The 15,362-nt window shown below is 46.0% G+C and overlaps 2 protein-coding genes across 6 annotated transcripts in view; both read left to right on the forward strand.

The window, feature by feature from the left end:
- The window catches only part of NR2C2 (nuclear receptor subfamily 2 group C member 2), a 137,649-nt gene extending 131,743 nt beyond the window's left edge, over positions 1-5,906 (forward strand). For 4 of the 5 annotated variants that reach the window (XM_074198487.1, XM_074198483.1, XM_074198484.1 and 1 more), the window contains one exon: positions 447-5,905. In XM_074198487.1, the coding sequence (XP_074054588.1) occupies positions 447-621 (175 nt within the window). In that variant the 3' untranslated portion in view covers positions 622-5,905. Of the gene's footprint in view, positions 1-446 lie in introns of all 5 variants that reach the window. The other variant, XM_074198486.1, reaches the window with a different exon arrangement.
- Positions 5,907-7,070: 1,164 nt separating this feature from the next.
- Positions 7,071-14,130, forward strand: MRPS25 (mitochondrial ribosomal protein S25). Its single transcript, XM_074198490.1, has 4 exons — positions 7,071-7,340; positions 11,544-11,650; positions 12,060-12,147; positions 13,697-14,130. The coding sequence occupies exons 1-4, from the start codon at positions 7,207-7,209 to the stop codon at positions 13,887-13,889; spliced, it is 522 nt and encodes a 173-aa protein (XP_074054591.1). The 5' UTR covers positions 7,071-7,206; the 3' UTR covers positions 13,890-14,130.
- Positions 14,131-15,362: the final 1,232 nt, after the last annotated feature.

The following is a 15,362-nucleotide window of genomic DNA, read 5'->3' on the forward strand; positions in this document are numbered from 1 at the left end:
CTGCCCATCCCTACTGTTTTTTTCCCCCCATGCTGTAGCTCCTCTCTATGATATCAAGCTTGGTGAATAAATATAGACATAAGCTGGTAAGACTTGTATTTCAGCCTCAGTAACTGTCACCTAAGGATTAAACTAGCTAAGTTATGAACAAGGCTATCATCAAAAGGCAGACCACTAGTTGATGTATTTTCTCTTAGTCCCAGCAGCCCATATTCATCCTTGAGTAAAAAGCACTTACCACAAGGAATAGCAGAGAGGATGCCAACTTGTGAGGAGCCCCAGCTGCTCCAAAGTATTAAAATAAAGATACAGTGCCATTAAGAGAATCAATGACCCAGTGATCCAAACACTCTGAGGAGGAGGAGACCCCCAAAGTGATGGTTACAATCACTCTCCAGTGACGGACTCAAGTTTCATTTTCGTAATGTAGTACATTTCTCTTCCAGGCTGGCTCGGATTCTTGTTCGTCTCCCGGCTCTCAGGCTGATGAGCTCCAGTATTACCGAAGAACTTTTTTTTACTGGTCTCATCGGCAACGTTTCAATAGACAGCATAATCCCCTACATTCTGAAAATGGAAACTGCAGAATACAATGGCCAGATAACAGGAACGAACTTATAGTGGGAACAACACATCTTCGTGGATCAAAATAATTTTCCTAGAACCAGTAACCACACCATTAAGATATAAAGAAATAAAAATAGTGATATTTTGGTATGTACAGATATTTCCCATATGTTAACCATTTCCTACCTGATTTCTTCTTGTCCAGGAGGCCCCAACAGTAGCTACTGAAAGCCTAGGCTCCTTTTCTGCCACAAGGAATCTTTTAATGACTTTTGATTTCAAAAAAAACAAATAAGGTGTCAGATTTCTGAGGAACCTTTTAACTCACTTTGTATTTAGAAGTTGACAACGGGTGAAAAAGAGTTTTATAATGTCAGAGACTAGTGTTAAAGAATACAAAAAACAGTATCTGTATATACATATGTAACAGTGTCCTTGGGAATATTTAGCAGTTAATTACCAGGGTAATGACATGAGCACTTTCTAAGAACTTCTTGTCCACTCAATAATGTTATCAGCATCCTGCCTGTGAATAGGTAAGGAGAAAATGATATCTATACTTGGCCAAAATGCTGATTATTTCTGTGAAAACTCAGAGGGACAGAAAAAGAGACAATCACTTCTACTTAAGACAAAAAGGCATTGTGAGTTTATATGCCATGTTGGTGGTGTGCATCTTTAGAGTCCTCAAAACTACTGAGAGAATGAGGTTTGTTTGCAGCACGTGGATAGCACAATTAGCAGCCGAGTAACGGCCACAACTGTGACTCGTGTAGGGATGGCCAGTGATCATGAGTGCCCTGGAGATCTTGATGTGACCACAGGGAGCCTGGACTGGCTCTCCTATGTAGAATGCAAAGTGGTCAGTGATGAGCTGCTAAGACAGACGTTCAGCCTCCCCAGGAACTGAACATGTCCCCAACATATTCCTGCTGCCTTCTATTGGCTCCACTGTGGGGGGGGGGGGCATTTTGTTAACTTCTGCAGCCCTCAGTGCTTTTTTGATCAGTCCCAGATAAATAGAAAGTTTTCCTCTCCCTGTCTCAGTTCCCTGAATTCTCGCATTTCATTTTACATTGATGGCCCATTTGGGTTGGCATTGAGAATATATCCTCTAAAAAAAAATCATGTGCTCTTACAGTTAATGACTAATTAATTGTATTAAGATTACTAATGTCTTTGATTGTTGTACTGGAGAAGGGACTCGAAGTCTCAGGATGCTAATTTGGGATTGATAAGTTCCTGCTTAAATGGAATAGAATGTGTGACTGGGGATCCTGTCTGTTGTCCTCAAGACACCAGTCATATTGCTTTTATTGTGTCTTTTTCAAACTGTATTGATAAGATGTGACCTTTCTGTATGTAAGTCCAGTCACTGAGATGAGGGCCAAAGCATCTGACTTTCACTTAACGCACCCTCACTGTGGGCTCCTGGGTGGAAGGATTCAGGCAGAGAATATTTTTAAAAAAAATTAACAGCCCTAGATGATGACTAGATAGAGCATTTAAATTAACTCAGAAAGATGTAAATAAGAGCAAAATGATTTGTCCAAAATTCAGGTTCACCACTTTGTTCCCTTTTTGTGTTTATGCAAATTAAGAAAAAATATCCCATAATATGAAGTTGTGTCCCTTGATAGATGGATCTGTAAGCAATTTTAGGTGACTGTCTTGAGGTAACAAATATTCTCTTTAATTTGCTAAATGAGTAATACTAGCTTCATAATCACCCTTTCACAATAAGATGTTTTCCTTCACCACATTTGAATTTGGCTTACAGAGCCCATTCTTCATTTTTATCTGTCACATTCCATTAGCTTAATAATTTCTTAATAATTGGGACAAATTAGCTGCCCAGTATTATATACAAAGTGCAAGAGAAAACTAATCATATCATCCCTAGCACTGAACCTATTGCCACCTTGTTAAATGAGATAAAAACTACCACGGCGTTCTGGAGTCTCTATTCAGAATCTACCAAAATTAAGTGTTAGCCATTATTTAAGACAGCCATTGTTAGTGGGAAATTATTCATTTAAGACATTAGCCCCCACTTTAAAACTTCAGTTTTGGTAGAAAACTTCATGACCATTTAAAAAATTATGTTAATAGAAGGGAAAATAATATAATTTTTTTTTTTTGCTTTTTGGTCAGGTTTTGTTTTTTTGTTGACTCCCCAGTGCTTTGAATGATGAAGGAAAAAGAAAATTGGCCAAAGTAATGAAGTTTATGGCTGTCTGTATCAATACAAAGGATTACAGATGATACCTGTAAACAAAAGTTATCCCATGGAAAAAAATCCTTTTTAAAGCAGGCAACACTAATGATCATGCTGTGTAGTTCTAGAAGAACATCTTTTATGTTAAGTCTTTCATGAAGCTCCACTGGCTCAGAGTTCCCTGTTGGTCATGGCTTTGATCATGATGAGATAGACAGCCATTTGAGGGGTGGGGGTGGGAAGTGCTTTCCATGTTCATTATATGGTTTTAATTCAAACTGTCTTATCAAATTGGGGTAGGCCATCATAGATTTAAAATATTGTCCCAAGTTACAAAATTATTTCAAATAGCTTAGAAGAATAGAATAGATAGACCAACATAAGATGTGCATTTCTTTTATGAAACTGCTCAAGTGCTAACACTTTGGTAAAGAATTAACCTTAAGAAATATCAGGATTTGTGCTACAGTGACTTCATAGTGCCTGAAGAAACAACTCAACTTCAGTTGTTGTTTTTTTTTTTAATTTACATTATTGTAAACATCCTTGCCAATGCTGGCCAAACTGTTTCTAAGGAAACAAAATATTTAAAGTTTTTGAAACACTCCTCAATGTCTAGATTCAAATGAAAATTTTCCATAAGGATTGTTTCAAATAAATAATTTAAATTCTGCCCTATCAGAAATTGGCCAGGTCAAAGTAGCCTGTCTCTTTATTTTCAGCAATTGGGCAAGGAAAAACAAATTTGGGGGGGTCATAACTTTTTTTAAAGGCATTCCTTCCTAAAGACTGGACTCAGACTTTGAGTTTATTACCTTTAAGTTATTGCCATCCTTTTGTTAACAGAGCTCATGAAATACCAAATTTAGCAAAAAGAGAGATGTCTCTATTCACTTAAGTAATCTGAATGGTAAAAATGAAAATTATCCCCAGGTGGTCTTTTTAGTCTACATTAATGCCTTCAAAATGGAATGTGCTTTTAAAAATGGCCAAATATTTAACATTTAGCTGATTTCCTGGGATAGAGCCACAAATACTTAGGGCCTTTTTAATTTTTTTTTTTTACATTTTATGAGACCTATCCCCCACTTCCACATATAAACATCCTGCTAAAAGCAGTAATGGACCCAGGAAACATGAAGTTGATATCCTTGCTGATCACAGACTATGCCTTAAGTTTAAACAGACAGAAACCACCCACTTCAGAAGTTCAATCCCTCCACTTAAAGAACGATGAAGCACCTGAGTGATAGGAGAAAGGAATATATCCTGCAAACAGGACATAGAAATGACCAGTAAGAAACGGTTCAGGAGAATAAGTGCTTCCAAGCATTTTCTTAAAACCTTGAATGCAGGGAGGGCTACTGCCCAGTTCCCTGATTTGAAGAATGAAAGAAAAAATACTTTGGAGAGAATCTTGAAAGAAGCCTGACCCTAAACAAACTTAAGCTCAGTTAAAGGACAGAAAAAGGCAAACTGTACTACACCCTTTAGCCCACTGCCCCCTTCAGCCAGGTTTCTGAGCACTGTCCTCTAGTCAGCCTCTCCTCCAGAGGATCATGAGATTTTAATGTTAAATTAAACCTTGCCTTGAAGACTTCTATGGCACCAGTGATACTGACACTTGAAAAAATGGGAATGGACTCTAAGTCATATAAGAAAAGAATTACAGTTTCAGATTTCTGTTAGGTTCGACAAAGATCAAAATTTCAAAACAATACTAAAAAAAACTTTTTAGTAAATATGACACTTTTTTAGTTGTGAAATTTGTGGTTCTGAAGATTTTTTTTAATATTATTTATTGTCCAGTCCTTTTCCAAGAATGTGATGAGTTTTGAGGTTGTGTGTGTTTTTTGCAACTTAGGGTATATTGTTGTGTTGTGTTCTATATTTCTTAGTTTGGGGATAATTTTTTTTAGGTTCTGTCAGTATTAAATGTTAACTTTGGGTTCATGATGTTTTAGATGCCAGGCTAATGACAATGTGGCTGCATCTATTCTATTATAGGCCTCTTTATGTTTTAGTAACACATCATATAATTTATTTGTGTCCACACTTCAGTCCTAGATTTTTAATTTACTGGTAGGATTGATCCACAGAGCTCTAAAAGGTCTGGATATATATGTGTGATGCATTTCATCTGCAGAAAAAAGTATCCTACTGACAAAATTCTATTTGAGATCCATCTTTAAATCCATGACTTGTTCCATACCCTGTGTGTTTAATGTAGGTGTTCTTTGAATCCAGAACAGCTCCAGTTCAGAAACAATTCTATCCCTTTGACTGTTGCCACCTTCAGTAGAATGTGGGTTGGAATCGTCTGTTTTTTATTGTGAATTCCATTGTAGACACCTGACAGTGACCCCCAAACACTTCTCTGACTCCACAGTCCCATCTGATGAGACCAAAATTGGAGCAGGTTCTCAGTTCATTATGAAAGGACTGCCCTTTTGATCCCAGTTGGCAGAATAGAATACTTAATCTGTATGCTTCCTCTTATCTCATGTTTTCAAACCTTTTGAATTATGGAAGAATCTTTTTAAAAGAGATATGTTTACTCAAATGTAAAGACAAAGAGAGAGCGTCCTAATAGACTTGGGGTTATGGGGGGGGTTTTGTATGCAGGTTTATAAATATCTTCTTTTTGTGCCTCTCAAAATTGTGCATTTCTGCATGTCCTGTACTAGAAATCACTTCCGCAACTATGTACGTGTACAGATTTGTATGTACGTGTGTATGAATGAATGACTTTATAAGTGTTTATATCTTATATATATGTACAGTGTAAATATGTGTGTATGTTTATATATATGTATATTATGTATACAGATATGTAGTCATGTATTCAAACATTTTTATGTTTAAAGAGAGTTTATGATTGCGTTGCTAATGTGAGCTAAATTGTCTTCAATGTTTATATGATCTCTCAGCTTTGGAGGTTTTCCTAAACCTTTTTATATTTTTCTTATTTGGGTGGTCAGTTTGGGGGGCAATACACAACCCAGGGAAAGAAAAGTGAGCTAAGTCCTAATTGTATGAGTTAAAAAAAAAAAGATGAAATAAAAATAATTCCAGCAGACTGCACATGTCCATCTGTTCCCTAACCCTCTGGAGGAGGAGAGCGGCTTGAGTTCAGAGAGCCCGGGGGCACGGGGCACTCCGGTTGGCAGCCCGCCGTGGGTCAGTGACAGCTGGAAAACATGCGGGCGCGCGGGGGCGCCCTGGCTGGGCCCGCGGGGGGCGCCCTGGCCGGGCCCGCTGTGCTGGAATTCTTAAGAACACAACACTTGAAAGTTCAGAGATGGAGGGGGTGATGTTGCGGGCCCGGCTCATGCCGTGTGTCTGCCGGGAGCGGGGAGCGCAGCAACACGCGTACACGCCTACGGACATACATGTATGTGTGCGTCCCTATAGACACACATTTTTTTTAATCGCGTTCATTGTGGGAGGACGAAAAAGGATGACAATTATTACCACTATTGATTTTTATGCGGCACTCGTCGGGGATCTGTGGCCGTCCGAGATGCTTAGCTTTAGGGTGGGGGGCTCCGTCCGGCTGCCATCCCGCGTTGGGCACGTGACGCGCCCTGGGGGTCCAGGCAGAACGTCCCCGCCAAGGGCGAGCCTCTTGGCCGCAGTCCGGGCAGCACGCCGGCAAGGCCCGGGCCAAGCTGTGCCCGGGAAGCCGCCGCGGGCGCCGCGGCCTGGGCACACACTGCGGCAGCGAGGTGCGGCGCGCCGGGGGCCGAGCCTGGGGCCTGGGGCGTCCGGCCGGTCCGTCCGCCCCGCTGGGCGGGGCACCCACGAAGGGGGCTTCGCCCACGTGACGGGCGCCTGACCGGAAGAGCTCGCTCCCCCCCCCCGGGGCTTCCGGGGTCGGCGCACGCGCGTCATTCCGCTCCGGGGCCGTGCGAGGCCTGTGCTTGCCGACCGAACCGCGCCTGGACTCCGCTCGGCTGACGTCGGCGGCCCGCCGCCCCTCCCCCCGCAGCGGGGTGACGCCACGCCCCGGGCACCCGGGAGAGGAGCCGCTGCTCGCAGCCTTGGGGCGGGGGGGGGGCCCGCGGCGGGAACGGGGGCGCGCCTGCTGGGCTCCTGGGTTCTTCCTGGGGGCGGGGAGGAAGCCCTCCTCATGTACTGGGAAGTAGGAGCCCGAGGGGGCGGGGCGGAGGCAGAGGCCTCGCTCCGCCACCTGCCCCGCCCGCAGCCAGCCAACCACAACTCCCACGAGCCTTCGCGCCGGCGCCTGCGCGCGGGAAGGAGGCTGGGCGCATGCGCCCCCCCGCAACTCCCGGGAGGCTTCGCGGCAGCCCCGGCACCGCGGCGGCTTCCCGGCGGCATCCGGGTCGGGGCTGAGTCGGCGGGAACGGCCTCCGGGCCTGCGCCGGCCTCGCGGGGCCTCGGGCGCGGGCTCCGCCGCCATGCCGATGAAAGGGCGCTTCCCCATCCGCCGCACCCTGCAGTACCTGAGCCAGGGCGACATCGTGTTTAAGAGCTCGGTCAAGGTCATGACCGTGAACTACAACACGCACGGGGAGCTGAGCGAGGGAGCCAGGTGGGTGAGCCCCGCCCCCACCCCACGGCCCAGGCTGGGCCCCGAGGCCCGGGCACGCGGGCGAGGCCGCACCCCGCCGCCCCGGACCCCGCGCCCCCGCCGCCCCGGACCCCGCGCCCTGCGGGGGCGGCCGCACGGCCACTGGGCACCGGCCGGGGAGGGGGTGGGCACTGGGCACCGGCCGGGCACTGGGGGCCGGGGAGGGGGCGGCCGCACGGAGTGGGCGCGGGCCGGGCAGGGGGCGGCCGCACGGAGTGGCCACTGGGCACCGGCCGGGTAGGGGGCGGCCGCACGGAGTGGGCACCGGCCGGGGAGGGGGCGGCCGCACGGAGTGGGCACTGGGCACCGGCCGGGCAGGGGGCGGCCGCACGGAGTGGGCACCGGCCGGGCAGGGGGCGGCCGCACGGAGTGGGCACCGGCCGGGTAGGGGGCGGCCGCACGGAGTGGGCGCGGGCCGGGCAGGGGGCGGCCGCACGGAGTGGGCACTGGGCACCGGCCGGGCAGGGGGCGGCCGCAGGACGGGCACTGGGCACCGGCCGGGGCCTGGGAATTGGGGGAAGGACGGGCCCCATGAGGAGCCGCCCGCTGCTGCCTCCTCCAGTCTCGGCCCCGCTGCCCGGGAGCCCCCGCCCGGCCCGGCCTTGGCACACAGCCTGGCCCCCAGGATCCGCGCCCCTCCAGGCCCCTTGTTGCCCCGAAGGCGGGCACCCCCCTACAGCCCCAGCCCTGCGCCGGGCAGTTGAGGCCGACCTGCAGGGGAAGCTGAAGGAGGCGTTTCTGATGTCAGAAGAGTCACCTCGGGCGCCAGCAGGCCCAGAGGGCCTGAGCCGGAGACAGGCGGAAGCCTGAGATGTTGGCAAACGGTGAAAAGGGCATGGGGGGGGGCACCAGCTAGTTGTCTCCAGGCCAGTGAGAGCCCGGATCAGAAAAGACCCCCGAGGACTTCAGCATCTTGGGTCACAGCGTGCAGTTTGTGTTGTCTCGGAGAAGTCACCTGCCCCAGGACCTCTGGCCTCCTTCTTCCTTTGCAAAGACAGGCTCTAAGTCCTGTGACGCTATCTGGACAACTAGAGAGCAGACACTTGATCTGAGTGAATACAAAGGCACTAATCCACGTAGCCCAGCGCCCTTCAGCCTCATGTCCAGCTGCTTGTTTTCAACCCTGGAGGACGCCAGAACACTAGCACTGGTCTTGGGACGCTACCTTCTTGATACGCAGGACTTATCCCTGTCTGCCCCCAACTCTTTCATTCCCCTTCCTAACAAGTTTTTAATCCCTATCGTTAACCCACCAAGTACCTCAGAAGTCCTGTATTCCATTGTGGTGGGCAGCTCAGTGGCACAGCGAACAGAGAGCACTGGCCTACCAGAATGATGGTAGTTCGAATCCACCCACAGACACTTGACACTTACCAGCCGTGTGACTTCGGGCAAGTCATTTAACCCTGACCGCTTTGCATCCTGGGCCATCTCATCATCTTGATTTTATCTAGTCACTGGACCCACATGACTCTGGAGGAGAAAGTAAGGCTGGGGACTTAACACAGCCTCACTCAAATCCAGTTCATGTGCTCTTGTCATGGCATCAGCTCCCTGATGTTGAGAGGTCTTCTTCAATAATGAAGGAGAAACATTAATCCATCGTGATGAGGACCTAGAGATCATCCTTTACTTAGTGACTGTTTGGGTAGTTGTCGTCCTTCGAACTCAGGAAAGTCCAAAATGACATCACTCTTGCCAGGTCATGTGGGATGGAGATGGCTCTAAATCTGCACATCTCAAGCTTCTGTTGGGCTGCTTCCATTCTGCCTTCTTCATAGAGCAGAGCACCCTCTGCTGAGGGCACCAAACTGGGCAGTCCAATGTCTCCCACTCTCAAAATAGATTTCCAAGTTCTTCAGAGAGACCTTGCGAGTTTCCTTGTACGGCTCCTTCAGACCTCCATGTGCAGCCTACCTGCATGAGCTCTCAAGAGAGTAGTTTTTTTGACAAGTGTACTGTTCGGTGTTCAAACACATAACAGCCCATTGTAGCACTCTCTGTGGTAATGTTGGAATGCTGGGCAGTTTAGCTCGAGAAAGGACCTCAGTATCAGCTCCTTCCAGGTGATGTTCAGAATCTTCCCAAGACAATTTAAATGGAAGCAATTCTGGTAGACTGTCCAGGTGTCACAGGCGTGTTAGCAATGAGGTCAGTACAACTGCTCTGTAGACCTTCAGTTGGGTGGTCAGTCTAATACCTCCTCTCTTCCACTCTTTCGGAGCCTCCCAAATACTGAGAGTGTCAACCTCACTGGCAGTGTGTACCTCCCTGGAAAGCACACTGCCAAGGTAAATGAACTTGTCCTCAGTCCTCAAAACTTCTCCTTTTGCTGTAACCAGTAGTAACACATATGGATGGTGCTGGCTGATGGAGCCACCTGGGTTTTCTTGGTGTTCATCATCAGGTCAGAATTAGCTCAAACAGCAGAGAATCGATCTTGTGTTGCAGCTCAGCCTCAGAGGCTGCACTGAGGGCACAATCATCTGTAAACAGGTCACACACCAGCTCTCCCTCCACAAAACCTCCAGCCTCTACTTTCTCATCTACTTCTTTGTTGATTTGTTGTTCAGTTGGCTTCAACGCTTCATGATCCCATTTAGGATTTTCTAGGGAAAGATAGTGGAGAGATGTACCATTTCCTTCTCCAGCTCATTTTACAAGTGAGGAAACTAAGACAAAGAAGGTCAAGTGACTTGCCTAGGATCACACAGCCAGGAAGTGTCTCAGACTAGATTTGACTTTAGGTAGATGGGTCTGCCTGACTCTAGGCCTGGTGCTTTATCCACTGCAATATCTCCTAGCTGCCCATCTACTTCAGAACAGCTCTAATTATTAGGAAGGTTTTTCTAAAGTCCATCTGAATTCTGCCTGGTACATATACACACATATAGAGATAGAGGTAGAGATCTCTATCTAGAGAGATAGATAAAATATATCCACATACCTTTTTTTTTTTTTTGGAGGGTGAGGCATTTGCAGTTAAGTGACTTGTCCAGGGTTACACAATAAGTATCAAGTAGCTGAGGCTGGATTTGAACTCAGGTCGCCCTGACTCCAGCATCACCTAGCTGCCCCTCCCCCCCTTTTTAAAATGAGTCACTCCTTAATTTTACAAATGAGGAAACCTACCTCGGTTTACCTAACTATCCATGGCAAGAATAGAAAGGAAGATGCCATCTGTAGCTGCCCCCAATAGGTTATTTACTGAAGATCAAAGGAGGAAGTCATAAAAATCATCATTTAAACTCATGTCCCTCGACCCCACAGCCATTGCTTTTCCTTCTGCTCTGCAAAAATTCTTGATGAGGTACAGAACATGACAAGGACTACATTCTAGGGGCAGAGTCAGGACCCAGACAGGTGTCCTAGAAAGATGTGTGGAAGGAGAAAAGCCTTTCCCTTGCTCAGCAGTCTGGGCAGAGGCCCCAGCAGTAGCTGCCCTACACAGGATTGGGGCTGAGGACCATCTTCACCCTCTTGGTCTCTGTGTGTCCAGTTGTCAACAGGAAATTCCTGAGTCTGGCCCTACCCCAGCATTCCTTGACCACTCTGTTTCGTTAAGCTGGGAAGACAGGCATCATTCACTGTTCCTTTGCTTTCCCTGGAAGAGGAAGGGCCCGGGGTTGTAGGGGAATGCTCGGAACCTGCTCATTCCTGCTGTAGTATAAATCCATGATCACCATGAGCTTCAGAGTCTAGGCTTTTGATAGAAAACTTTTCACTAGTCTCACTCTCTCCTCCACAGCCATCTGACTTCAGTGGCCAGTTAGGAATTAGGGCAACTGGAGATGGCCCTGGATGTAAGACAATCAGGTTTAAGTGACTTGCCCAAGGCCAAACAGTTAATGAGGACAGATTTTGACTCGGGGCCCTCCTGAGCCTGTGCTCTAACCACTGTACCATCTAGTTGTCCTCCTAAGCTCTTGGTGTTGGAATATTTGTCCAAAGGTCGGCATTCTCGCCCCTCTCTGCAACAGATCACTGGGATTTTTAGCAAATCTTTTTCTCACAAAGGCTCAGTTTCATTGGGTGTAAAATGAGGAAAATAAAATCCAAATAAATGGTTCCTGAAGGTGTCCACTGTATATCACTGTTAATCCACACACACACACACACACACTAGATTCTTTACTGGTTTTATTTTTTTTTCCCCCTTTGTAGGAAATTTGTGTTCTTCAACATTCCTCAGATTCAGTACAAAAACCCTTGGGTGCAGATCATGATGTTCAAGAACATGACACCATCCCCATTTCTGCGGTTTTATTTAGGTAAGTTGGCGTGGCTGGCTGCCAGACAAGGCCGAAAACTCAAGTTTGTCTCCGGATCCTCTTCCTGCAGTAACTACAATAGCATTTTAGAAAATGAAACTCATTCTGCCTCTGCCCCAACTCCCTGAAGCAGTGTCCCTCTAATAGCTCTTTCTGTGAACCTGTGAGACTCAAGGAATAAGACTTTAGAATATTAAAATTGCCACAAATGGGAAATGGTCATTCCCTTAGAGGACTGGCTTTCTTCAGATAATGAGAATGTGCTTACTTTTGCCCCAAGCATTTCCCAGCAGTATCTTGTCCTTTATTTCTCTTTCTTTGGTGTCTTGGTACCAAACAGATTAAAACTAGGACATGCACTTGGGAAGATGTCATGGCAGAATCCTGTTCTTTGCTTCTTGTTCTCTAGATTCTGGTGAACAGGTCCTGGTGGATGTGGAGGACAAGAGCAACAAAGAGATCATGCAGCATATCAAAAAGATCCTGGGGAAAACGGAGTAAGTTTCTTGGTGCTTGATTAGAGGTCAGTCACCTTGTTTCACCTTGATAACTGAGGAAAAAGAGAATGGTTGGTATGGAGAGCAGGGAAAGCAGGATAGAGCTGTCAGCTGTGGCCATGCCTCAGGTAAGTGCCCAGAGCACCTGAGAGCTCTAGGTTCTGGGTCGAGTGTCCCTCTTCCCCATGTCCAGAGATAGAGTAGCGAACAAAGTTCCCAATGCACTGATTGGGCCAGATCTGTCACAGTGACTCTCCGTGATGGGTGCTAGTCGTACCTATAATGGGGATCATGTGCTGAGTAAGGGCTGTAAATAGGTTATCTCCTTAGGTAAGCAGGAGGCTTTCTTCTGAATGAATCAGGTTGGTTAGTATTTCCCAAGTATAATTAAAACCAGGAGGAACTCTGACATTAGCTGTCTTGCAGGGTTTGCTTTACCAATTTCAACTTTTAAGGAGGCACTCTTAAAAAAAACCTAACCAGCATGGGAGTGGGCCACAGCCACTTCATCAAAGCCATTAAGTCATCATCATCATCATCCTTTTTTCTTCCTTTATTTTTAGCATAATGCAACTTAGTTTTGGAATTTTTTCAAGAAATGCCTCTACCACACTTTTACTTTAACTCATCCTGAATCAGCTCCTCTCAATAAATCTGTCTCCTCTTTTGAAGTTTTCTCAGCATTAAACCACCCTTAACCTTTGACCTTCCTTAGTGGGTTTTAAAGGACTTTAAAGATGATGAGTCTCCCTCTCCAACATCCCTCCTGATTTTAGGCTTTGCTACAGGAGCAGGAGGGGAAGTAACTGGTGGCTTGAGGCCTCTTTTTCTCTAATCCAGAAGAGAAATCTCTCACTTGATTCACTTTAAATTTTCCTTCTACCATCAGCCTTTTCTAGCAGGAAGTTAGTGACTTGATTCGTATACAGTAGCTGATTTTACAAGGAGCTTTTATCCTGAACAAATGTCTCAATTATAAGCAAGTTTAGTTGGCATGGGGGGGGGGGTGGAGAAGAGAGTTCTAGGAAAGCGATTGAGTGAGGGGTAGTATCAGCATTGTTGTGCATTCTGGTCTGCAAGATTATATGTAAGAATTTGACATGACTTTGGGAAATGCAATTTAGTTTTTGTATCACCTCTAAGGAAAGTAAATCTAGCAGAGGATACATCTGTGTGCGCGCGCGCGCACACACACACACACACACACACACACACACACACACCCATACCCATTCTGGGCTCCTTACTGTGGCAAAGCAAGACTCCAGCCCTTGTTCCAGTGATGGACATTTCAGCCGTGTGCTGGCCATGATCCTTTCTCTGAGAGGGGTAATGTTGACAGGGGTTTTCATCACTGTTTTAGAAAGGGAATGAAACAAGAGTCCCAAGAACAATCAGGATTGTAGCACTACTTCCCAGGATTAGAATTTCTATTCTAGCACCACCAGGAATTTGTGGTTGGTGAAGAGGTTACAGCATAGTTTTTGTTACTGCTTTAAAGGAAAATTGTCTTCGTTTTATTTCACTGGGTCTCATTGTTCTTGCCCAGGGAAGTTCTCGAGATGGAGGAGCTAGAGAAAAAGAAGCTTTCTCACCCAGCTAATTTTGGACCCAAAAAATATTGCCTGCGGGAATGTATCTGTGAAGTAGAAGGACAGGTCCCCTGCCCAGCAATTGTGCCTCTGCCCAAAGAGATGACTGGCAAGTACAAAGCTTCTCTGAAAGCCAATGCTCAAGACTGATGGATGCCTGGGACATCTGAACCTGTGCAGAAAGCCAAAGGCCTTACTGGTACCCACATAGTCTCAGCAACTGAAAAGCTCCCAGGCCTCTCTACAGAGCCAAGGAAAGGCCAAGCTACCTCGATTTCAAAAGGATCCATTGAAGACAGTGGCAGAAGACTAGAGAAACAAGAAGACAAAACAAGGTTGGAGGATTTAAGTGAAAAGATTTAAGTTTGTTAATAAAAACTTTATATTGACACTATAGATGTGATTTTCTAGTTCTAAAAGACAGGGTAGAGAACATGAAAAGGCTGCCTAAGGACAGTATCATTTTATCTTTCCTCTCTATATGATTCTCTTTCACCAAAGCTGGATGTCTTATTCCTTCTCCCCAGCCTCATAGTCTACACTTTATACCCACAATACTCCTGAGTTTTAAGGGCTGCAAGAAGAGCTGCAAGGCCAGTAATAATGGAGTTTTAATATTTATGGGTCAGTACCATAAAGAGTATTCAAAGTCCTTGTGAAATGAATTTCAATGGCAGGGTTATAGGAATGAGAGTCTAATATCAACATTTCGAGGTAAATTCCATTTTCCTCTCAGGGTGGATTTAAATTTCTGTCACATGCTGTTAAATATACTGCATCACAACTATGTAGTAATATGGTCCTAAAACTATTTTCAGTTTGCTTTTTTTGTTTTTTTGCAAGGCCATGGGGTTAAGTGACTTGCCCAAGGTCAGGTCCTCCTGACTCCCAGGCCAGTGTTCTATCCACTGTGCCTCCTGCTACCTAGCTGCCCCTGTTTGTTTTTAAAAGTTGATCACATTAAAGGCATTAAAGCCTAGATTTATGTAATAATTACTTTCTGATGACTGGACACTGCCTTTACCCTCAGGACAAAGAAACAAAATCCTGTTTGTCAGAGAAACCTGCTGTAATAACTACCCAGTGTCAAAGTAGGTGTGTACCTGGAAGCCTGGTTCCATCTTTCACCTACCAGGTATCCACCACCAGGGCAGGATTTGCCACAGAAAGAAGGCCCTGAATACTTAGTGGGACTCTGAGGTGAAGTATCAGCAATAGGCCGGTCTTCCATGATGTTGATCTTCCCCAAATCAGACTGTATGTGGCAGCTGAGTATGTGTATGGTGGAGAGCTGAGGCAAGGCCTCAGTTTCCTCATCTATAAAATGTCATCATGCTTACTTAGCACAGAGCTTGGCATCTAATGCCATATAAATATTGATTACTGACTGATAGCAAGACAAAGGAACTTGACAACATTAAACTAAATTAGAGAAGTTTCAATCACACTAGCAAACTGAAAACACATTTAAAAAAAATCAAAAAAGGATAAAAAGCAAACAATATTATGCTAAAAGGAAACATAGCCAATAGCAGTGTTAACCTATAAGCTCCAAATGTCCTAGCATCTACATGCACAAAACAAATAAGCTAAAAGAAGCCACAAAGCAAAAGTGAGAAATTT

Source organism: Macrotis lagotis, chromosome 8, assembly GCF_037893015.1.
Source record: "Macrotis lagotis isolate mMagLag1 chromosome 8, bilby.v1.9.chrom.fasta, whole genome shotgun sequence".
Classification (NCBI taxonomy): Eukaryota; Metazoa; Chordata; class Mammalia; order Peramelemorphia; family Peramelidae; genus Macrotis; species Macrotis lagotis.